This window comes from Triticum aestivum, chromosome 4A, assembly GCF_018294505.1.
Source record: "Triticum aestivum cultivar Chinese Spring chromosome 4A, IWGSC CS RefSeq v2.1, whole genome shotgun sequence".
Taxonomy (NCBI): Eukaryota; Viridiplantae; Streptophyta; class Magnoliopsida; order Poales; family Poaceae; genus Triticum; species Triticum aestivum.
The window spans coordinates 416,995,416-417,019,200 of record NC_057803.1 but is presented as its reverse complement, the minus strand read 5'-3'; the positions used below and the strand labels follow the sequence as shown (position 1 = coordinate 417,019,200).

Sequence of the window (23,785 nt, the reverse complement as noted above, 5' to 3'; positions counted from 1 at the left end):
TGCTCCTCCGGCGTACTTCTTCCTCCTATATATACACACGTATCCCCAAATGATCAGAACAGGAGCCAAAAACCTAATTCCACCGCCGCAACTTTCTGTATCCACAAGATCCCATCTTGGGGCCTGTTCCGGAGCTCCGCCGGAAGAGGGTCGTCATCACAGAGGGCTTCTACATCATCATAGCCTCTCCGATGAAGTGTGAGTAGTTTACCTCAGACCTTCGGGTCCATAGTTAGTAGCTAGATGGCTTCTTCTCTCTCTTTGAATCTCAATACAAAGTTCTCCCCCTCTCTTGTGGAGATCTATTCGATGTAATCTTCTTTTTGCGGTGTGTTTGTTGAGACCGATGAATTGTGGGTTTATGATCAAGTCTATCTATGAATAATATTTGAATCTTCTCTGAATTCTTTTATGTATGATTGGTTATCTTTGCAAGTCTCTTCGAATTGTCCGTTTGGTTTGGCCAACTAGATTGGTAGTTCTTGCCATGGGAGAAGTGCTTAGCTTTGGGTTCGATCTTGCGGTGTCCTTACCCAGTGACAGAAGGGGCAGCAAGGCACGTATTGTATCGTTGTAATCGAGGATAACAAGATGGGGTTTATTTCATATTGCATGAATTTATCTCTCTACATCATGTCATCTTGCTTAAGGCGTTACTCTGTTTTTAACTTAATACTCTAGATGCATGCTGGATAGCGGTCAATGAGTGGAGTAATAGTAGTAGATGCAGAATCGTTTCCATCTACTTGTCACGGACGTGATGCCTATATACATGATCATGCCTAGATATTCTCATAACTATGTTCAATTCTGTCAATCGCTCAACAGTAATTTGTTCACCCACCGTAGAATACTTATGCTCTTGAGAGAAGCCACTAGTGAAACCTATGGCCCCCGGGTCTATTCTCATCATATCAATCTCCATTACTTTAATCTTGCTTTGCTTTTTTACTTTGCTTTTACTTTTTACTTTGCATCTTTATACCAAAAATACCAAAAATATTATATCTATCAGATCTCACTCTCGTAAGTGACCGTGAAGGGATTGACAACCCCTAATGGCGTTGGTTGCGAGTAGCTATCGCTTTGTGCAGGTACGAGAGACTTGAGTGTGGGCTCCTACTGGATTGATACCTTGGTTCTCAAAAACTGAGGGAAATACTTACGCTACTCTGCTGCATCATCCCTTCCTCTTCGGGGAAAACCAACGCAAGCTCAAGACGTAGCAAGTACAGGAACAAAGCATTAGCACATAGTGAATACATGAACTCCTCAAACTATGGTCATCACCGGTAAGTATCCCTATTATTGTCACTTCGGGGTTAACGGATCATAACACATAATAGGTGACTATAAACTTGCAAGATAGGATCAAGAACTCTCATATATTGATGAAAACATAATAGGTTCAGGTCTGAAATCATGGCACTCGGGCCATAGTGAAAAGCATTAAGCATAGCAAAGTCATAGCAACATCAATCTCAGAACATATTGGACACTAGGGATCAAACCCTAACAAAACTAACTCGATTACATGATAGATCTCATCCAACCCATCACCGTCCAGCAAGCCTACGATGGAATTACTCACGCACGGCGGTGAGCATCATGAAATTGGTGAGGGAGGATGGTTGATGATGACGATGGCGACGGATTCCCCTCTCCGGAGCCCCGAACGGACTCCAGATCAGCCCCCCTGGGAGGTTTTAGGGCTTGGCGGTGGCTCCGTATCGTAAAACGCGATGAATTCTTCTCTCTGATTTTTTTCTCCCCGAAAGCAAATATATAGAGTTTGAGTTGAGGTCGGAGGAGCTCCAGGGGGCCCACGAGGTAGGGGGCGCGCCCCCCACCCTCGTGGACAGGTGGTGGGCCCCCTGGTCTTCATCTTTTGCAAGGATTTTTTATTATTTCCGAATAGATGTTCCGTGAAGTTTCAGGTCATTCCGAGAATTTTTGTTTCTGCACATAAATAACACCATAGCAATTCTGCTGAAAACAGCGTCAGTCTGGGTTAGTTCCATTCAAATCATGCAAGTTAGAGTCCAAAACAAGGGCAAAAGTGTTTGGAAAAGTAGATACGTCGGAGACGTATCACGAGCGCCGGTGACCCTCGTCGTATTTCCCTCACCGGAGATCAGAGCGCCGCCGCACACTCAGGCTCGCCGGCATCGCAGACCCGCCATGGCTCCTAGGGCACGCCATGGCATGGTCCTCAAGCTCCTGAAGCCGTGCGACCTGGCTGCGTCCGGGGATGCTGGAACCGTCCCGTCCCGGTGCTGCGACCAACGAGCACCCAACCCCCCTGCTACAACGGCGCACCTCGACGGTGGTGTTGCAAACAGCACCAGGGGATGCTTCAACCACTTGAAAAAAAGCTTCAAATGACATCGGAAAAAGCTTCAACCATGAAAGAAGCTACAGCCGGCTTAGAAAAAAAGCTTCAGACTTGGAAAAATGCTTCATCCGGCGTCAAGAAAAGCTTCAACCGGTGTAAAAAAATGTTTCGATCGGAATGGGAAAAAACTCCACCCAACCCCCTGCTACAACGGCGCACCCCGACGGTGGTGTTGCAAAAAGCACCAGGGGATGCTTCAACTGCTTGAAAAAAGCTTCAAATGGCATCGGAAAAGCTTCAACCATGAAAAAAGCTACAGCCGACTTAGAAGAAAAAGCTTCAGACATGGAAAAATGCTTCAGCCGACGTCAAGAAAAGCTTCAACCGGTGTAAAAAATGTTTCAATCGGAATGGGAAAAAGCTTCAACCATAGCAGAAAAGCTTCATCCGGTGTGGAAAAAAGCTTCAATCGGTGTGGAAAAAAGCTTCCGCCATGAAACTTTCAAAAAAACGAGCGTTGGTGAGAGCTACGGGGCGACAGCGAAAGCTGCAACGAGCGTTGACGAGAGCTACAAGCGGGTATGGAAAAAGCTTCAACGTTTGCAGCTATGGCGTGGTCGGTTGTAGCTCCGGCAAGGCAAGTAGAGCTCGGGTGGCATGGATTCGTGCAGATCTGGCCGAGGGCGGCTGGATCGGCTAATTCCCGTGGTCGCGGCGCCCTGAGACAGCGATGGTAGACCATGACGGGGGCCTGAGAAAAGAAGCAGAGAAGAAGCGAGGGAGGAAGAAAAGAAAAGAAGGAAGGAGAATAATAGCAGGGAGTGTGCGTGCAGGCCCTTTGACCGCGTGACGCGTGACCGGCGCGCCGTTTCCAAACGTTTCCCATCCTGCATTTACCGCGCCCACGATCGCACGTTCGGCCACTCCCCACACGACCCGAGCTCGAGACCATGTCCTTAAGAACCCCATGAGCTCATCTGGATTTTTGCCCCAACTTATGTCGTCCCTCACCGTTGGGCTGCGCCTTCGTGAACCCACCTCGTACGCCTTCTGCCAGAGCCGCCGCCAGCCAAATTTCTGTAAGCCACCCCCACTAACGCCTTCACCACATCCAGAGGCACCCCGCCAGACACCCTTCGCGCCTCCAAATTCAACACTTCCCCCAGAGCTCGAATCCGTTGAGAGTCGAGCCTCGTCGTCGCCGCGAGCTCGACGTCGGGAAGGTGAGCACGAACCCGAGCGCCCCATTTTGTCTCTTGTGTTTCTCGGGTCCACGCGTGCATGCCTGACCTAGCTGCATGCGAGGAGCGCTTGGAATCGACGAGTGTCTTACCTGAAGATTTCCGCCGCCCGTCGCCCCCGACGTCCCCGAGCCAAGCTAGCTGCACCAACCAACTATTACCGCTTTAGATCCACCTTAGATAGCACACAACATTAATGCTATTACTGCTTTACCCCGTGTCAGGAGTCCTATGTGAAAAGTAGGTCCACCTTAGATAGGATACAACTATTATTGCTTTCTGCAAATGAAACCAGCCACCACTTGTCCCAAGAACATAATTTAGATTTTGCTTATATTTCATTCAAGTGAAACTTGCCATTGGATGTATTGACCCTTATGGCTGTAAGGTATCTTGATGCTGTAACATATCATGTTGCAGGATTGTCCGCATCGAAGGAGAGACACAAAGTAGGGTTATGATGCTATACTCAAGTTTTAGCTGTGAAATGAATGCCACAAGATAATATTGTAATTCCGTTGCATGATTGTATAAGCTAGCCTTGAGCTAGATTGGTATCTATTCTAAAGAGACTGAATCTATGATGTAATACTATGACTGCAATGCAATATTATGACATGTGATGTATCTTGGTATTTGATCATGAATTGTGCACGACAGCTATTGATCCAGGGACTAGAACAGAAAATAGAGAGATTCATGTTCCTTATCCGGGACCAGGTCGCCACAAATTTGCACTACATAGGTCATAAACATGTTATTTTTGCCATCGAACACACGGGCAAATTACTAGTTTAAACTGAAAAGAGAGAGTTTCACGCTCTCTCAAGAGAAGTTTCAAAAACAAGGATATGCACATTACTAGATCAGACAGTTGCAAATCAATCCACATCTCACAACCTTAGTATCTAGCACACAATCCTCCCTACGATGGATCAGAACATATGCATACCTGGGGCATGTTCGGTTCATTACCGCGCTTGCCCAGTTTGGTCGCCACAAAATATGTGAATTCACACAACCCAGGTGTGGCGAAGCATGGTAACCAACCAAACACGCCCCTGATGTTTTGACGCAAAAATAGGCATGGTAACAATTAGTTTACATCAGGATGCAAGGTATTCGCATCATTATCCACATTTGAGATTTGACCTCTGGAACCTAGAGATTCTGAGGCTTTCTTTGTGTAGGTGACCGTCCATCCATTGATTGCAGCCTTTGCTTCAGATGAAACACTTCAACCTGGCAAAGCAAATATCACAGATGCAAATGTAAGTAAAACTGGATATCAGCATGGCAAATCATGAAAAAATGGAAACTGCTATTGGCAGTCCCTCTGTATCTACCAATCAGGAAAGAACCTGATCATTCAACGCTGCCATTATACCTGGAGCTGGAATGCCCTCGCGCGCTCTCCTGCTAGAACTCCGCGGGTCGAGTAAAACTCCTGTTTAGGGGGTAAAATAGTCAGTACAACTGCATAAACACTGGTACAATGAGAGAACACAGGGATTTTTATTTTTTTTGCCTTCTGAGTTTCATCCATGACTGCCTTCAAGAACGCCACTTCACGCTCGAGCCGCACGTTATCAGCATGGACAGTGTTTGAGGCGTTGTTCAAATCTTCGTGTGCCTGTTCTAATCCTCCCACTTTCTCCTTCAGCGCCACAACCTCCCTGTCTCTCTCAGCTAGCCTCTTCTCTAGCTCTTCCTTCGTGTCAATGACCAGAGATAAGTTCTTTTCTGCTTCGTCTTTGCTCGCCATTGCAGCTGAAAGTTGCTCTTCCAGCGCCATGTTTCTCCTGACCAAGTTTGCGATTTTTGTATCATGTTGATGGTTAATGTCAGACGAACTTCTGCCCACCCTCTTCGTTTTAGCATCCGCATCTGGAGAATGATATGTGTCACTCCGCTGCTTTTGGTTTGCGAAGGATGGTAGCTCAGAACAATCGTCAACATCCTTGTACTTGTCATCGTCGATTGGCTTCTGCAGTTTTTGGGCCAGGCTGCATTCCTCCTCCTGACGGAACTGCCTGCGGAGTGATGAGCCGCCCACCTTCGAGTTATGTAGGAGTGAATCAGGGAGTGATTTCCTCCCAGATGAGCTTTCCACTGTTGTCGCGAGACTATGCCTTGCTACAGAGTTAGAGTACAAAGGATCGCAGTTGTTGAGGTGATCCGCGAGTTCCTTTGAGCTAGGAGAAGAGTCCTCATACATTAAGGGTTCTGCATCAGGGGCAGACCGCCAACTGAAACAATGTTCATTTTGCAGCACCACTAGTACTTCGACCTTTGAAAACACAAAATAATCTGAATTCAGGAATAGTAGCTTGATCAAGAAACAGTTCAAGTGTTTTCTAAGCAAAATATGAAATAAAAAAACAGAACTACATTTTGAAGCAAATATCAGAAAATCCCCTTGCAACGAAAGAACAAGAAATTGAAGTCCAAAACTCCTGATGCTTTAAAAAGGTTAGTTTTTTACCTTATCAGATGGCTCCTTTTTGTTTCCTCCAAATGAAACAAGAACAATCTTATCCCTGTAGTACAAAGGAACCATGCTGAAACCCTGCACGAGTTGTATCTTCAATTGTTCAGCAACTAGAAAAATGGCATCACTGGAATAACAGGGATTTGAATAGGATTTGCTTTTGGAGAGTGTTGTTTCTGCTCTACTTCAGCATGGATTACATAGGAAACAACTACGATGATCTTTATTTTTCTAGTAAGGGGGGCGTATTCGACTCTAGTCTTCTAGTTAAAACCTTGTCTAACTCCTTAATTAATGGATGAGGCAAAAAAAATTGCCTCCATTTCGAAAAAAATATGGTACAATAGGATTACATAGGAGAATACAACTTTATACAATACTAAACTTTGCATTCTGTACATTTTAGGAAGGTTGAATATGATACAATACATGCCTTCCGAGATCACTTGGAATCCATCAAGGATGACTTGCACTTACTTTCTTGGTAGTGATGGAGGAACTAGGAGGTACTACACAAACAGACCACTTGGATTCTAGGACATCAAAGACCCAAGTTTCAGGATGACCTGATAGAGACCGAGAAGACTTGTTAGAAAATGACCAGAATCCATGGTTCAAATGAAGCAACTCTTTTAAGAAATGAACACACTTCTGGTTAAGGGTTAGAAATGAAACTGAACCACTCATATGGCATATTATATACAATTTATGAATGAGAGCATCACATTACAAACTTACGCCTTTTCTTGCTTCCACCCCCTGCTATATACCATTTCGTCCCACAGAGAGCTCCACAGCAACCTGCCCGAGGTGATGGATGATGACCATGTGTTCTCATTCTTGACCATACCATCTAACAAGAAGAATGATTCTTTCAGTAGGAGATCAACAAGATTTTTTTTTGCAGAAACCTGATCGAACATACTGTTTCAAAATCTAGAGCGTGGACATCATTCAAGGTCTTGGATTTTGATTGGCCTCCAAAAATCAAAAGAATTCTATCATCGTAAAGTGCAGCAACATGATTGGATCTTGGAGAAGGTCCAGCACCTCTAAAACATGAACTTGGCTTAGTAGCAGAAAATAGCACATCAAATCAAGAGAAGCATCAAGAAGGCTCTATGCATTGAGTGTTAATTAAATTGTATGTATTGGTTCTGCAAATAACTATGGACAAACCAAGTGTAACTGAAAAAACATTCTTACTTGGCTTCTTTTTTGTTTCATTTGTTTATAGACATAACACTTCTTAGTTTTAGAGAAGAATGACTCACTTATAGTTCAAAGGAAGCCATGTTAAGGACTTCAGATCAAACATATGAAGGTCATGTAGTTTCTTCCCTTTGGTATCCTCGCCCCCAAAAAGAATTAAAACAGGGCCTGCTCTAGTCACTGTATGACCACTTCGAACCACCTGAAATTATCAATTGAGGAAAAAACTTCTCTCATTTTGCAATGAACATTTGAGCATTGTATAAATCAATGTTCGAATATGTACCGGAATGTCGCCCTTCGCTTCCATATGCGACCAGATCTCGGTTTCCGTATTGAATGTCCATACTGCGGTAAAATAAATGATGAAGTCCAAATTATTTCTGCTGAAAGTTTAACATTAAGTCAAACCTGATATCCGGTCAGAAGATGGCTCGGTTTTCCCTCCGACAAGAATGACAGTCTTGTCCCATGGAACCTAAGATTCAAAAGAAAACCATGACGAATGTAACAAAATTCACTCAAAGCGCAGTCCACCTCTGGAACTCTGGGCATGCATGTGTAGCACCTCATTTTGGGCTTTTGTACGCATTTCACCTAGAGGTGTAGTGTTAACCCCTAAATGCTACCAATTGGGCAAGCAGGCATTATATGCATGCAATGTGGTATTAAGGGCTGCAGAGTTGCAATTGAAGACAAAATGAGAAACGAGAAGTGCTAATCATTGTTGTAGTAATTACTTCGGCTCTACTTGAGGTCCCACCCTTATCCTACATGGCCCACCACATAGGTAGTCAACAAAAGTCAAGGACAGTCAACACCAGTCAAAGCAGTCAACAATAGTCCAAACTATCCCCCATGGGTTCAAGCAAGACACCCTAGTCAACGAAAGTCCAAGCCAAGCTTCATGGTCAACAAGTCAAAGGAAGAAGACCACATAAAAGAATGAGTCAAAGTTGAAGGCAAAGGAACAAAGAATAAGTCCAAGCAAGGCTTCGTGGTCAACAAGTCAAAGGAAGAAGCCCAAGCAAGGAAGCCCACGAATAGTGTAGGGCTTCTCCCTTGCCACAACCCACCTCCTAGCCCAACTAGAGGTACATGGGCCAAAGAACGGAAAATTCCATAGTTCTACGCTCCTAACTCCTCACTTCAAGGGTACCCTTTGTCAAGGACCCCTAGGCTATATAAGGCCCCCCATGGGCATGTAAATCACTTACTCCCACATGAATAAACTCAAAAGGAGGGTCGCTCTCCCAGTAGCTCTCTCAGGAGAGTTAGGAAGGTCGAGATTCGGAGTCCAAGGGACCTTCAAAGGCCCGGATTAGTCGGGCCACACTAAGTGTTCCATGCGTCAGGCACCACTCTCGACGACCCTTCCATAGGACGTAGGTCGCCCTCCCACGAGGCGACTAAACCTATTTAAAAAACATCGTTGTGTCACTTTGAAAAGTCCGCCGTACCCACCCCCGCCTACTAATATTTAACCACATTGCTAAGGATACCCCTACTCGAAAGTTGATTCTTGAACTTCAACAATCATCATTCTTTATTTTCTCAAAAATCACCATTCTTTACCTACATTTTTTTACAAATCATTCCATGGTTTATTATTCACCAGAGTATAACTTCCAGTAAACTTAATAAAGATAAGGGACTTATAACCCAAGCATGCACCAACTGACAACCCTGAAATGCACTACTAGTCTAAGGATATCATATGAGAAATTGAAGAAAAAGACCAGAGTAGTAAAAGAACAATGAGCTCCAAGAAGTATACCAGGCAATGTCCTTTGCATGGTCGAAACTGCGCACAACGTCCACCTGGTGATACACGAACTTTAGAAGCCACAGAATCCCATGTAAGCTTGTCTAAGCTTAATATCTGAAGTGTATATAAAGATGATATCACGAAGTTAGCTCAAAACTGACATAAGGCCATGACAGATAGGCTCGTCTAGAAAAACAACATCAATACCTTTGTATCATCCAGCAAATGATTACCGGAATCTCCACCGAAGACAATCATTTTGCTCCCTACCATGGCTGCTGCATGCTGTTTGAAATGGTAACCAGATGAATGTGTTATAGAGGCTTCCGTATAGAAACCGATAATGATGAAAACATCACAACTTCCTATACACTTCAAAACATCAATAAGATGGTTAATTACATCAAAACGAGGACTCGGTTTATCCCCGTCCGTTGACAATACTGCCCAGTTCTCTGAGTTTTCAAATGCACGGCCATTGAGGTCAAAAGTATCAGAGGAGCAACGCCAAGCAAGGTCGTCAGGACGGCCACTCACCGACGTAGCCACTGGTTCTTCTCCCTGAACAAATAACCATTTAAACACAATAGAAATACAGGTGAGTCAGAAACAAGTGAAGTAAGTGAACAAGAATAGCTCACACTCACAGTGAGGTGACTGGACCGCTTGGTGGGATGGGCAGGACTCCGGGGGCCATGGAAAGGATCATGCAGATGACCCTTCAACCTGTAAAATCACAAGACCATGGAAAATGTGAGAGCTAAGAGTACAAAGAAGCATCAAATTAGGAAAATGGGGCTGGGGAGTAAATGGTTCTGTTTCGTCACATTTCGACCTTCTCTCCTGAGAAACAGGAATCTTATAAATGAAGAGGAAGGCTAAGATGGTCAAGCAAGGCTAGGTTACAAGAACGAACCCAGATGTCTACAGCTCACAGAAACTAAAATCACTTGGGGCGTGTTTGGTTGCCTGCATGAGGCCCGGCCTGGCTCGTGCGGAACGCCTGCTTTTACTGTTCGGCCCGCATGGCACGAAACTTAAAGCACTCCTGGGCCTGGTTCCCTCGGAACGCTCGAATCGGCAGTTTCTCCAGGGCCAGGCCCGAGCGGTGCACGTGGGCGGCGGCGGCTGCACGCGCGCGGCCACGCTCGAGAAGCCGCATTGCTTCCCGAAGCGCCGGCAGTTATTAGCCTCACCGCCCCTCACCGCTCCCTTTTCCCACTCTCCCCCACTCTCCCAACTCTCACCGGCGGCGGCGGATCGGAGCAGAGCAAGAAGACCACCAGATTCCATCACCGGCGAGCGGATCATCACTTGGCCCGCGGCAATGGCGGTAAGCATTTCTCTCTGTTCGACATGCAGTACTTTTTCCTGTTCGATCCGGCGATAGATTCGATCCACGGCGGAGGGGAATGGGGAATAGAGGTAGATAAGAATGTAGAGGTAGTTCATACGAGTTCATAGTACTTCAAACTAGTTCATGGAAGATCGGAATAGAGGTAGATGCGGATGCAGAAGGGGGATTGGGGGTACACAACGGACACCGGCTCACCGCGGTGGCCGTCACGGGCGTGCGGAGCGGCGGGTCAAGCCGTTGGCATTCATCTTCTTGTTCATCGCCGTGCGGGGTGGCGGGTCGTCGTCGTCGTCCTCGGCGGAGTCGAGGTCGATCTGCCAGGTACGACGGCCTGGCTCCGGCGCCCTTGCTGGCATCTGCGCCGGTTCTTCCTCCTCCTTAGGCTCCCCACCAATGACCGACGGCGGCGCGATTGCCGTCTCCCAGTACACTGCGGCACGGCGGTCATTAGGAGCCCAGTAGGTCTTGTACTTGCACCACTTCTTCCTCTGTTTAGCGTCGTCGGAGACGGCCTGATTCATGGCCCAGCGAATGATGTCAACTGCCATCGCGCCCTTCACTGGGTCAGGAATCAGCGTCTTCAGCTCTTGTGCAGTGGCCCTCATGAGCACTGCATCAGATTCCTTCTGCATGTCAGGCATGGAGCCGAAGTTCGAGCACACCTCCATGGTGTTCTGGAACTTGGTGCGGTCACCAGCCGACCACCCGAGGAAGAAGGCCCTCCAGCCAATACCCCAAGGGAAGGGGTTGGCGTTGTAGTTGTAGCTAGAGCTCATGGCGATGGAGAGGAAGGTTGACAGTGAGAGAAGAGAGGGGGTGGGTAAGTAGTGCTGGGCAGGGTGAGTAAATATAGGAGCGATGGAGAGGAGGAGAAGAGTGACAGTCATGCCGTTTTAACTACATGCTCTTCAATAAGCCATGAACACTGTGTTGTGCCTGACTCCATGAATTGTGTGCAGATCGAGGAGAGCAATGAGATGGGCACGGAGGTGCTCCCGGCCGTTGACAACAAGGGCAAGCAGCCCCTTCATCCAATGCCCGACGAGGTTGTGCTGCCGCCCACCGCCGAGGAAGACACGAAGACGCCTGAGGTTGGCGACGACGAGGGCATGGAGGAGCCCCCCGGCAACAAGCGCCGCAACTACGGCCACTACCATCAGGAGGATGGCCCAACTCACTTCTGCAAGGTCATCCTTGCACCGAAGCTTGAATGCATCCCCATGCCCCTGGACTTCACCAAGCACTTCGTCGAGGTGCCGACGGAGTTCAAGCTTAGAAACAATACCGGCTGCTCCTGGAAGGTGACGGTGAAGCTGATGAACGGCAGGATGACCCTGGATCAGGGTTGGGCCACCTACACAGTCGTTCATCATATCAAGATCGACTACATGGTGACGTTCAAACTCCTCACTCCCGACACCCTCAAGGTCATCATCTTCGACGACGATGGCATTGAGGTCGTCAACAAGTGCGGGAAGCACGACGAAGCCTTCGCCGCCAGGGACTAGGGCCGGGGCACCTCCTTCCTAAGTACTACGAGTCTGCTTTGATCTGTTTATGTTTATGGTTTATGCTTGAACTGTTATGAAGTGTGGTACTACTTATCTGAAATATGCTGTTAAGTAGTTGATCCTCTGTTTATACTCTGCTCTGCTTATGATGTGTGCTGAGGGGGTGGATTTTCGTGGACCTGAGTTTGAAATGAGCTCCCGCGACGCCCCTGGCGACCCGGCGCCCGCGGCCGCCCTTCCCGCCGCCGGCGGCCTCCTCCGCTGCTCTCGCACCCCTGGCCTCCCCGTCCGCTGCCCCCCTCCCCCTCTCCGTTCTCCTCGCCGTCCCCGGCGTTCCGTTGGGCGGACTTGGCGGAGTTGGCCGATGTGGCGGCCGGCCACCCGGTTGTGCGCCGGGACCCCCCGGCTCGGCCAGTCGTGCCCCGGGTGGTCTCCGCGCCCCCGCCCCCGCCCCGGGCCGGTTGTTGTGATGCTTTCTCGCGCCCTTGTCGTTCTACCGCGATGCCCTCGCTATTGACGCCTAGGAAAGCCGCCGCCTTGGGACCCAGGACCGCTCGCCGCCGCCTCCGCGCTCCGGCGTGGGGTGTCCCGGGGCAGTCCGACCAGGGGCTGGCGTGCACGTCCTGGCACCTTGCAACGGTTGCCTCCCCGGCCGTCGTGCCTCGAGCGCCCCCGCGCCATGCGGCGGGTTCTCCGCCCATCCGTCGCGTCTCGCCCTTCAGACCCTTCATCGCGACATTCGGGTCTTCCGCGCTGCGCCTGTCTCCCATCCGCGTTCCCCGAAGATCATGGCCCGCTCCCCTGGTGGCCCCGGCGCCGGCCGCGGCGAGGACGGCGGCGGCAGGGGAAACCCTCGCCCCGTCCTCCCTGCCTTGCTGGCTGGACCGTGGTGCCCTGGGCCGAACGCATCATGGGCCTCCCCCCCTGCGGGCCGCCCCCTCGGTCTTGGGCCCCCCTCCCGGATCAGCTGCTGGGCCGGTGTCATGGAATTGTCACGGCAGATGTCCTAGCTGCCAGGACTTAGTCGTGAGGCCAACGCATCTATGTGGTAGCTTGAGAGGGGTTGAGCGGGAGCGAGAGACGCGAGATTTTACCCAGGTTCAGCCCCTCGCGGTGGAGGTAAAAGCCTACATCCTGCTTGATTAATATTGATGATGATGATCTCGGTTACAAGGGCGGTGTTTCGCTATCTCTCATCTCGAGAGTCATCGATTTCTCTGTGTATCTAGACTTGTAAAAACTTCTCCTTCTAGGAGTGCCCTGCCCCTCCTTATATATATGTTTGAAGGGGCGGTTTACATGTAGAGTCCTAGTAGGACTCCAACTACTCTTGTAAGAAATAAACTCCTTATGCCTTTCATCTTAAACCGGACCACCATAACGTGAACCGGCCTTCTGGGCCTTGAGCCTTTTGGGCCTCCGGGTCTTGTCGTTCCTCTAACCCGTCGGCCGGGTTACCAATGAATGACCTAGCTCGGCCGGGTCATCAGTGAGTGAGAAATCTGGGCGGGTCATCTGTTGAACCGCCAAGTCAGGGTGGGTCACCAGTGAATCGCGAGGTCTGGCCGGGTCATACTTCCGGCCGGGTCATACCGTGGGGTATATCCCCGACATTAGCCCCCAGTTTAATTTGGATTTATCCATGTTAAACTGATCCTGCAAAATAAACACAAAAACAAATTTGACAGGTTGTGCTCCGGATTAAAAGTTTTTCTGAACCGGCACCTGTTCATCCTTAGATCCTTATCATTTCCAAAGTCCGGGTTAATAGGATAACTTCATAATCAATTTGATGATATTGGTTTCTCATAGAAATATTGCAAAGAATAATTTATTTGAATCAGCTCCCAATGCTTAAAAATATTGGCTTTGAAATACTTATCTGGTTTTCAGCCGGTTTGAAGATGTAGAGCTTGCCGGTTTATCATCGCCAAAGCCGGTTTATCATTGCCAAAAATTGTCGGTTTATCTTCAGCCAGTTTAAGGATGGCACCGGGTCATAAGTTAACATCCAGCTTGAAAATATACCTCTTATATGCTTATCACTTGTAGCCCCCAAGACTTAAGAAGGTAGCGTAGCAACAGCTTAAGACTTGCTTCAATATAAATGCCACAACCTTGAATTGTTGACAGGAGCAATTGGTAGCCCCCAAGAGCCGGTTCATTACAATGTGATGAGTCAGGTCTTCAATAAAGTGAGCAAAAATGACTTTGCATTAGCCCCCAAGTGTCATGTTGCATGCTGGCAGTGACATGGGACTTGTATATTTGATGTAATCTCAACTTTGAAGACCAATATTTTTTAAACCGACGTTTTGAAGGCCGACTCAAGTGGATTATCTCTTACTATATTTCTCTACAAGAAAACCAATGTCAGCAAATTGATTCTAAAGCTGGCCTATTGACCCGGATTTTTCAAAAAGAAGTATCTGGATTATTTGCATTGACAAAGTTGAAGCATATCAGTTAAAGAAGATTTTCTATGGGGATATGGACATATTTATATCAACAAGGAAATGACAAGGACTTAAAGATGTTCAGGTGACGGCTTACAAGAATATTTAACCCGGAGCACAACCTGTCAAAATTGTTCTTGAGTTATTTTGTAGGATCAGTTTAAACATGGTTAAATCCAAATTAAACTGGGGGCTAATGTCGGGGATATACCCCGCGGTATGACCCGGCTGGATGGATGACCTGGCTGGGACTTGGTGACTCACCAGAGACCCGGCTGGAGCTAGGCGACTTACTGGCGATCCGCCCGGACATGGCGGTTTACATGTAACCCGCTTGGACATTGTGACTCACTGGAGACCCGACGGGCGGATCAGACGGACGACAAGGCCCAAAGCCCAGCAGACCGGCTTATACTCTAGTGGGCCGGCTTAAGACGGAAGGCATGAAGAGTATTCCCTTTACAAGGAAGCAAGACCCGTACTTGTATCCGACTTGTAATAGAGAATAAGTTAGTTCTAATCCTACTAGGACTCTACATGTAAGCCGCCCCTTCAACATATATAAGGAGGGGCAGGGCTCCCCAAAGAGGGACAAGCAAGAAGAAACAATCTCTAGGGCTAGACACAAAGAGCCAGCTTACCGACGACTCTCTCATGAGCATAATGAGATCTAGCCGCAAATAGCATGTAGGGTTATTACCGGATGATGTTTTCCGGGGCCCGAAGCTGTCTAAATCCTTGTCTTATGTTGCGTCTCTCAATTCCGCTCAACCCCTCTCAAGCTACCACATAGATGCGTTGGCCTCACGACTAAGTCCTGGCATCTAGGACATCTGCCGTGACAATTCCACAACAGCCGGCCCACTCGGCTCGCCCGGCTATTTGGCTCCCTGCTGGGCTGCCTCGACCCCCATCCCCGCACTCCTCCTCTGTTTCCTCGTCAGGAACCCTAGCGGTCGCGCCTCACTCGCTCCCCGCCGCCGCCACTCCCCCCGTCTGCCCCCTCGCGCCCTCCCTGTCAGCACCCATGCCGCGCACGTGGGGGGACGACACCCCGCGCCCCAAGAGGCGGGCTGAAGACCACCGCACTGCCCCCCGGCCCTCTCCCGAAGCCACCCGCCATGAGGATGACCTTCGCCGGCAACTCTCATCCCGCGACTCCCGCCGTTCCCCTCTCCGTCCCGACCGTCGCTCGCCCCCTCGCTCCGGCCACCGCTCCCCGCCGCGCCGTTCTCCGGCCAGGGCTGATCGCCAGGACCGTTCCCGGTCCCGCTCGCCCGAGCCCGCTCCCGAGTGAAGAACGCAGCGCCGCCGCTCCCCGTCTCCTCCCCGACGCCGCGACGGTGGCCGCTCGCCTGGCCGCGGCGGGCGCTCCCGCTCAATGGCCCTCGACCGCCCCCCTGCTGCCACCTTCGAGGCACGTCGCCACCAACCCCCTCGCTCCGTCCCTAGCATCCCCCCGGGCGCTGCCGGGGCCGGCCGGGCCTAAGCGCAAGAAGAAGCGGGGACTTGGCCAGGGAAACGGTCAGGCCATGGTCTCGGCTCCTCCATGCGACCCGGCCGCTTCCGCCTCGACCGCCCTCCTCCCGGATGACCCCGCCGCCGACCTCGTCAAGTGCTTAAACTGCGGCTTTGCTGGTCACTCCCAGGTGGCCTGCACTCGCCCCCAGTGCTGCTTTGTGTGCTCGGACCCGGACCACCCCGCGGCTCTCTGTCCCGACCGCCCGGTCTCGGAGGAGCTGATGATGTACGGGCATGGAATCAAGGGCCTCGGCTACTTCCACATCGAGGTCCCGGACCTCCCACCGCCCACCCCCTCGCTACTTGCCATTGTCTCCGTAAAGGATGGGGTGGCGTCTTCGGAGATGATTGAGGCCGAGCTCAACCATCTCTACCACTGCACCTGGGACTGGCAGGCCACCCTGCTGTCGGGTAACCAGTTCTCTGTGGTGTTCCCCGACGCGGTCAGTCACGGCTACCCGCAGCGGCGACATCACCCTCGCGCTCAACAAGCTCGTGGTGGACATCTTCATGTCGGTCCGGGATCCCCTTGCCGTGGCTGTCCTGGACACGACATGGATCCTCATCGGCGGCCTCCCCGACATCGCGTGCTCCGAAGGGTTATTCGAAACATGTCTCGCATCCTAGGCAAGGTGGTCGTGGTGGACGAGCTTTCTCTCCGCAAGGAGGTGCGGGCCAAGGTTAAACCCCTGGAATCATCCAAGCTCCGTGCCACGATCCAAGTGTTCTTCAACGACCAGGGATTCCACCTCCAGATCTCTCCCGAGACGCCCAACCACATCGGCCGCCCCCGCATCCCCGACGACTGCCTTCTGGGGGGCCCCGAGGTGGGGGCCTGGGGGGTCATCGCAGCAACCGTGGCCCCCGCCATGGCCCACCACTCCGGCTCCGAGGACGACGATGAGGAGTACGAGGACAGCCCCCAGCACGAGCCACCCCCCACTTCCTCCCGGGGTGGCGCTAGGGCCGGCCTCTCGCTCACGGCTCCCTCGCTCCCCTCCGATGGTAGAGATGTGTCGGGCTTGAGCCTTCAGGTCTTCCCCGCCTCGTCTCTGCGCTCCCCGGATGGCTCCATCTCCACGCCACTCCCCTCTGCGTCCAGCCCGCCCCGCCGTGCAGATCCGACCCACCTTGAGGTGGGGGGTGCGACCTGGACCCTCCTCCCTCGTCCCCCTGCGCCGCTCAGGGCCTGTCGGACCGGGAGGGATCTGATCCCCCTCCTGGTGCATCCGACCCGCCCCATCCTGACCTGCCCACGCCTACGGCCCCTGCCCTCCGCGAGGGGGTGGGTGCAACCGGGACCTGCCCCTCGCACTCCCTCTCGCCGCTCTGGCCCTGGCGGACCCCGAGGTGACCGATCCCCCTCCTGGGTCCGCTGGGACTCCGTCCCCGACGCCGCAGGTCGTGGTCATCGTCAGGCCCGCGTCTCCACCTACCCCGCCTCCGAGCTCCCTCTGCCTTGCCCTCGGTGGGGTGTCGGCCGTGGTGACCACCCCGGCAGTCGCCCCCCCACCCCTGCCTCGGACCGCGGCCTACTCCAGGAGGGGATCCACTCCCTCCTCTCGCCGTGGCCGGTCCGTCTCCTTCCCGGTGGCTGCCTCCCGCCGGAGTGCTCGGCTTGACGCCGCGCGTCCCGATGGCAGCCCGACTCTGCTCATCCACGAGCGGGCGGAGCTCCGGGCTGCGGCCCGGAACCTGGAGCCAGGTACACCTGCAATCCCCCCATCCATCACTTCTTGCTCGTTCTCTGCTCTTGAGTCGGTCCCACTTGGTCAGCTTGTGAAGGTCGCGACCGACTCTGCGATCACCTTCAAGGGCAAGGTGGCTCCCCCCTTAGTGCAGATCGAGGCCATTAGGGCCCGCGAGATCCTAGACGGTAGGCTAGCGGAAGCCCGGGCGGCTCTGCTCTCACCTTTCGTCCCGACTCCGGCTACGGTAGATGCCACCCCGGCACCCCCCCGGCGGCTGGGTGGCCTGCGTCCGTTGGCTGACGCCAACCTCCGTGGACGCACTCTCTCCCGACCGCAGCTCTCCGCGCTCAAAGCGCATCTCGTGTCCTGGGGTCAAGCAGCCCCCTGATGGATTCTTAATGCGCGTCCTTTTCTGAAACATCCGCGGTTTCGGCCATGATGGCCACCGCCGCCAACTCATTGAGTACATGCGAGAAGAGCACATTGACATTGTGCCATTCAAGAAACCATGCGCACGGAATTCTTCCTCCCCGATCTTGATCGACTTAGCTCCCACCTCTTTGCGTGCCATTGGCTCCCTTCTAGTGGGAGCACTGGCCACTCCGGTGGCATCCTGTTAGGTGTCAAGGATGCCACCTTCGAGGTGGGGAGCATGGACCGAGGCCAGTTCTTTGTTAGCATGGAACTCTTCGAACGGGCCCTCAACTTCAAGTGGGAGGTTATTATCGTCTACGGCCCCGCTGACCATAGTCGGTCTGCCTCCTTCCTCGAGGAGCTCCATCGGAAGGTTACGGCCGCTACTCTTCCGGTGGTGGTCGGGGGCGATTTTAACCTCCTCAGATTCGCGGAGGACAAGAGCAACTCGCATGTTAACTTTGCCCGCATGCAAATGTTTAATGACTGCATTGCCAACCTTGGTCTCCGTGAAATAGATAGGGTGGGTGCCAGGTTTACCTGGACCAACCGCCAGGCTTCTCCGACCCAGTCCGTTCTGAACCGGATCCTAGTCTCCTCGGAATGGGACCTCCGTTGCTCCCTCTCCTCCCTCCGGGCAATCACTCGGATTGGCTCCGACCACGTCCCCCTCCTCCTTTCCTCCGCCGACGAGCGCACCCCGAACCCCCCCCCCCCGGTTCCGGTTTGAGACTTTCTGGCTGTCCCAGACTGGTTTCGTGGAGGCTGTTGGCGCGCGTTGGGTCGAGGCTCGCGCCCAACCTCAGCTCCGTCCCCCCTCGGCCATTGATTCATGGCAATTCTGTGCCAAGCGGGGCCGGCAGTTTATGAAGGGGCGGGGCGCCAACCTGGGGCGTGACCTCCACGAGCGCAAGAAGACCCTGTTGTCCGCCATCCAGGCCCTGGACCTGCGCGCAGACGCGGTTGACCTCTCGCCTGAGGAGTGGCTCTCCAGATACGACTTGGAAGACTAGCTCGCTGTCATCTACACCGATGAGGAGGCATATTGGCGCTTGCGCGGTGCCCAGAAATGGGTCTTGAAAGGCGATGCGAACACGGCCTACTTCCAGGCCATAACGAATGGTCGCTGCAGACGCAATACCATCCCCCTCCTTTGGGATGGAGGCACACTGCTGCAGTCCCCCGTGATATTAGAGCTCATGTCCATGGATTCTATAGGGCCCTCTTCTCCGCCGCCCCTCGGGGCGGCTTATCTCTGGCCCATGACTGCTGGTCCGGCCGCCAGCGTGTATCCGACGTGGAGAACGTGGCCTTTACGGCCCCTTTCTCCGAGGGCGGGGTCTGGGCTGCCATTAGCGGCATGAATCCCACCTCGGCCCCGGGCCCGGATGGCCTCCCGGTGAAATTCTTCCAGACATTCTGGAATGTGATCAAACCTGAGATCATGGCCATCTTTGACGAGTTCTATGTTGGGTCCATCGACCTCGGGCGCCTCAAATATGGGATCATTTCGCTCATCCCAAAGGTTCCCGGGGCATCCGACATCCGCCAGTTTCGTTCGATCACGGTGATTAATGTGATCTTCCGCATTCTGGTAAAAGGGTGCGCCAATAGGGTAACCCTTCTTGCCGATCTCATTACCCACCCCAACCAATCCGCCTTCATTCAAGGCCGGTACATTTTGGATGGGGTGCTAGTCCTTCACGAAGTCCTGCACGAGGTCCGATCCAAACACCTCAAGGCGGTCTTCCTGAAGATCGATTTCCACAAGGCGTACGACACTTTTAGCTGGCCCTTCCTTCGGGAAGTTTTGCTCCGGAAGGGCTTTGACGAGCGGTGGATCACCAGAGTGATGCAGATGGTCTCCTGTGGTCGCACGGCCGTGAACATCAATGGGGAGATTGGCCCTTACTTCCCCACCCTTTGTGGGGTTAGACAAGGCGATCCGTTCCCCCCATTCTTGTTCAATATGGTTGTGGACGCGCTTGCCACTATCTTGGATAAGGCCAAGGCCGCGGGCCATATTTGTGGGATCACCCCTCACCTGGCCGGTGGCTCCGGGATTTCCATGCTCCAATACGCCGACGACACCATCATCATGGTTGAAGGCTCGGATGCAGACATCGCTAACCTGAAGTTCCTCCTCCTCTGCTTCCAACAAATGTCTGGCCTTAAGAGTGATGTGATGGTAATGGGTTACTCCCCGGCAGAGGCCCTAGACATCGCCAATCGCCTCAACTGCCGCCTGGGCTCCTTCCCCACGACTTACTTGGGGACACCTATTAGTGACTCTCGTCTTACCGTTGCGGACTTGCGCCCTACGGTGGCCAAGCTGCAAACGCGCATCAAACCTTGGCAGGGTAGGTGACTATCGAAGGCGGCCCGGACGATTCTCATCAACTCCTCCCTTTCCAGCCTCCTCTTGTTCCTCATGAGCTTCTATAGCCTTCATGAGACTCTTCACCACGAGATCGCCAAAGTCCGATCTCGCTTCTATTGGGCTGGCGATAACAATAAACAGAAGTACCATATGGTTAGCTGGCCAGACATCTGCAAGCCCCGTGATCAAGGAGGCCTCGGTATCATGTGCTCTAAACGCATGAATATTGCCCTCCTCTCCTGTTGGCTCTGGCGTATTTCGCAAGGGCACGGTGGCCTCTGGTTAAACATCATCCAGAACAAGTATCTGCGCGGACAACCCCTGGCCTTCTGTCAACGGTCCGGGGGCTCCCAGTTTTGGCAGTCGGTCATCCAACTGCTCCCCGTCCTCCGCATTGGAACCTCCATCAGTGTCGGATCGGGCGCCGCGACGTTGTTCTAGTTTGACCGTTGGGCGGGAGACTCCCCCTTCGCGGCTCGCTTCCCGACCTCTTCATCGTCGTCGTCCCCCTGATCTCAGTTGAGAGGGCCCTTATTGACCTAGGGCGCCTTGCTTTCCGGAGGCCATTTGGGCCTCCGGAAGCCGCCGCTTGGCAGGAGCTGCTTGATTGCGTCGCTCTCCACGAGCCGGTAGTGGACGCTGGCCCGGATGAGGTGCGGTGGCGTCTTGAGCCTTCGGGCCAATTCTCCACCAAGTCCCTCTACTGGGCCATTGCCCCCTCCTCCGCCCCTCCCCCCTTGTGGCGGTGTGGTCCATCCGTCTACCACTGAAAATCCGGATATTCATGTGGCAATGGATTCACGGATGGCTTCCATCTGGGGTGGAGGTACGTAAACGAAATGGCCCGGGCTCCGGCATCTGCCCGCTGTTTGGCACCCCAAAAGACTCGAATCACTTCTCCTGCGTGTCTGCCCAATTCGTGTGGAGCTGCTTTCGAGAGGCAGTGGAAGGTGTTTGGTGCCACACCAACTTCCCCGACCTCTACGTCGAGCTCCTGACCTCCCCCACCCTCTCGTCACATTAGGTGGCTTGAGATCGGGGCCCTCGCGTGGACCCTATGGACGATCCGCAAAAAGCTCGTGATTCAGCGCACCCCTCTTCACCGGGCCACTGACGCTCTCTTCAAACTGACTGGTTACTTGCAGCTCTGGCGGCCGCTTAGCCGCCCTCAGGACCAGGACGCCATCTCCGCCTTCATCACCGACCTGCGCTCGATGGCCGTCCGCCTATCGCCGCCGCCCCCGGAGCCAGATTAGACGCCTGGCTTGCTCTCCGGCTACGGCCTCTTTTCTCTTTTTTGTTTTTTGGGCTTGTTGAGCTGTGCCCTCAGCAGAACCTTTGTACTTCTTGTTGTATGACTTGGGTGTGTGTGTGCTGAACTAGTCCGTGTATGTGTGCTCTGGCGGTTTGCTTTATTTATAAAGCGGGGCGAAAGTCTTTTTCGGTATGATGTGTGCTACATGGTTGTGCCGAAGTGTGCTGCTAACCTCACCAACTAGCCAAAGAGGTTACCACACACTAGGCGTTGCATACAACCAAACACCATGCCTTGGGTTTGTCCACTAACATGCAGGCAACCAAACACCAGGCGGTGTGGTTCAACCCATGCAGGCAAGAGGGCATGCAGGCAATCAAACAACATGCAGATGGTGCATTTGAGGCTGCATTTGCATGGCCAGGCTGAGTTGAGAAGGTTATGCCATGCAGCTACTGTAGACTACGGCAACCAAACACGCCCTTGACCAAAGATCACACGAAAATGTATGTCAAGTACTCGGTGACTTGAACTTGATTCACATTTATTAAAAGGCCGTGTCCTGTGTGCATCGTATGTTGCAGAGGCCAGGGTACTCCCCTTTTTAGGGAAAAAAATCACACAAAAAGGATATATTAGTTCTCCTTCCTGAAAATCGTCTAAATGCTCAGGCGACTGACCATAGAATCAGCAAATCTAACTAAGATCTCTCCTAAAAGGATATCTATGACAATAGATATCAGTAAAGAAACCAGCCCATTATTACCTAAAAAAAGAAAAAGAAACCAGTAATACTAATTAAGAGAGAAAGAAGAAAAAAAAACTGGCAGTAAAGAATAGGGGAGCTTAGATTTATGAGCGGATCCTGATAGAAGGGAACCAAAATTTGACCTTCCCAGCTTCATCCGGCGACGAGAGAAACCGAACATCTTGGGCATTGCGGCGTCTTGATCTCCAACCTGTTTCCCTTAGAAACGGAAGGGCGAAACCCTACTAGCGCAAACTGTTCTCACCTGCAAACTCGGAATGCTAGGGTTAGCCGAGTAGGCTATTAGTTAACGAGGACGAAAAACATCGTCGTGTGAAAAATAAGGGAAGAAGTCAAATCTTTTTTCCTTTTTTGAAAAAGATATTGTCTGGGCGCGGGGGGGGGGGGGGGGGGGGGGGGGGGGGGGGGGGCAAAGAGAAACCAACCAATAGAGTACCAATTCAAAAACAGGGGAGAGAAAATACTTTATGCAAACAGCGCATCTCAGGTATTGTGGCAGGAAATGAGGCTCTCAAGAACAAGAAGCAACATCGGGCATTGGCGGAGCCAAGAAGCAGGCAGGCACGTGCACAAGTAAGAAGAGGGAAATGAGGATTCGGATAGAAACACAAGTTAACCCCTACCTGTTGTTGGGTCGGAGCAAGAGGAGAGAGCTCCGGAGGGAAGGAGGGCCAGTGACACAGACCTCTCGCTCGGAGCGAGAGTGAGAGAGAGGGGGGAAGGATGGGGGAGGGGGGAAGCCTCTGAGCGGGACCTGCCTGCCTGCTTTGCAACTGTGCCTGTGCGGAAAGTTTTACACGAGACGTGTTATTTACGGCATCTCCAGCCGTTGGCCCCTCACGAGGTGCAAAAAATCATCCCCTGAGATGCACCGGCGCTAAATCGCGCACTGGGGGCGTAATGCCCCCAGTCGTGGTCCCCTATGGGTTTTTAAAATATTCAAATTTAGCGCAAACACAACGCAATCACGTTTGAGTTCGTTCAAATTTAAACATATTTAGAAAAAAGGAAAAACTATTGCGGGCCTCGCCGCCCGCCCACGCGGTTCTACATGCCGAGGAGGCTGTAGAACCGCGTGTAGTCACCGCCGCCGTTGTCGTCGTCGCCCCCGCCGACGCCTCCGCCGTCCCTGTTGCATCCATCTCCCGGTTGGCGCGGCGGGTTGGACGGTCCGGGGGCGTCGTCGTCGTCGTCGTCGCTGTCGAGGACCACGACGCCGTGCTCGTCCTCGCGCCCACGCTTGCGGGCGGCGATCTTCTCCAGGGCCCGGCGCTGCCGGGCCATCTCGTCGCGGAGGTAGTCGTCCCGCGCCCACCGCAGGGCGTCCTCGTCGGAGAAGCCACGCCGGGCTATCTCCTCGTACTCCGCGGGGAGGCCGGGCTCC

The 23,785-nt window shown here is 52.4% G+C and overlaps 1 protein-coding gene across 3 annotated transcripts; it reads right to left on the bottom strand.

Moving 5' to 3' along the window:
• Positions 1 to 4,411: 4,411 nt before the first annotated feature.
• On the bottom strand, positions 4,412 to 23,175 carry LOC123086192 (acyl-CoA-binding domain-containing protein 6). Of its 3 annotated transcripts, XM_044507909.1 has the most exons (16): positions 22,866 to 22,999; positions 22,524 to 22,645; positions 9,695 to 9,773; positions 9,450 to 9,608; positions 9,255 to 9,332; positions 9,057 to 9,161; positions 7,691 to 7,757; positions 7,566 to 7,627; positions 7,342 to 7,481; positions 6,993 to 7,119; positions 6,806 to 6,920; positions 6,545 to 6,633; positions 6,062 to 6,145; positions 5,105 to 5,866; positions 4,964 to 5,023; positions 4,412 to 4,818 (listed from the first exon to the last, which is right to left on the bottom strand). In XM_044507909.1, exons 2-16 carry the CDS (start codon positions 22,568 to 22,570, stop codon positions 4,738 to 4,740), a joined length of 2,055 nt encoding a protein of 684 aa, XP_044363844.1. In that variant the 5' UTR covers positions 22,571 to 22,645; positions 22,866 to 22,999; the 3' UTR covers positions 4,412 to 4,737. The 3 variants fall into 3 exon arrangements, with proteins under 3 accessions (XP_044363844.1, XP_044363843.1, XP_044363842.1); XM_044507908.1 differs by lacking the exon at positions 22,866 to 22,999 and adding an exon at positions 23,025 to 23,175 and having other exon boundaries at positions 4,964 to 5,866; positions 9,255 to 9,608; XM_044507907.1 differs by having other exon boundaries at positions 4,964 to 5,866; positions 9,255 to 9,608; positions 22,866 to 23,005.
• Positions 23,176 to 23,785: the final 610 nt, after the last annotated feature.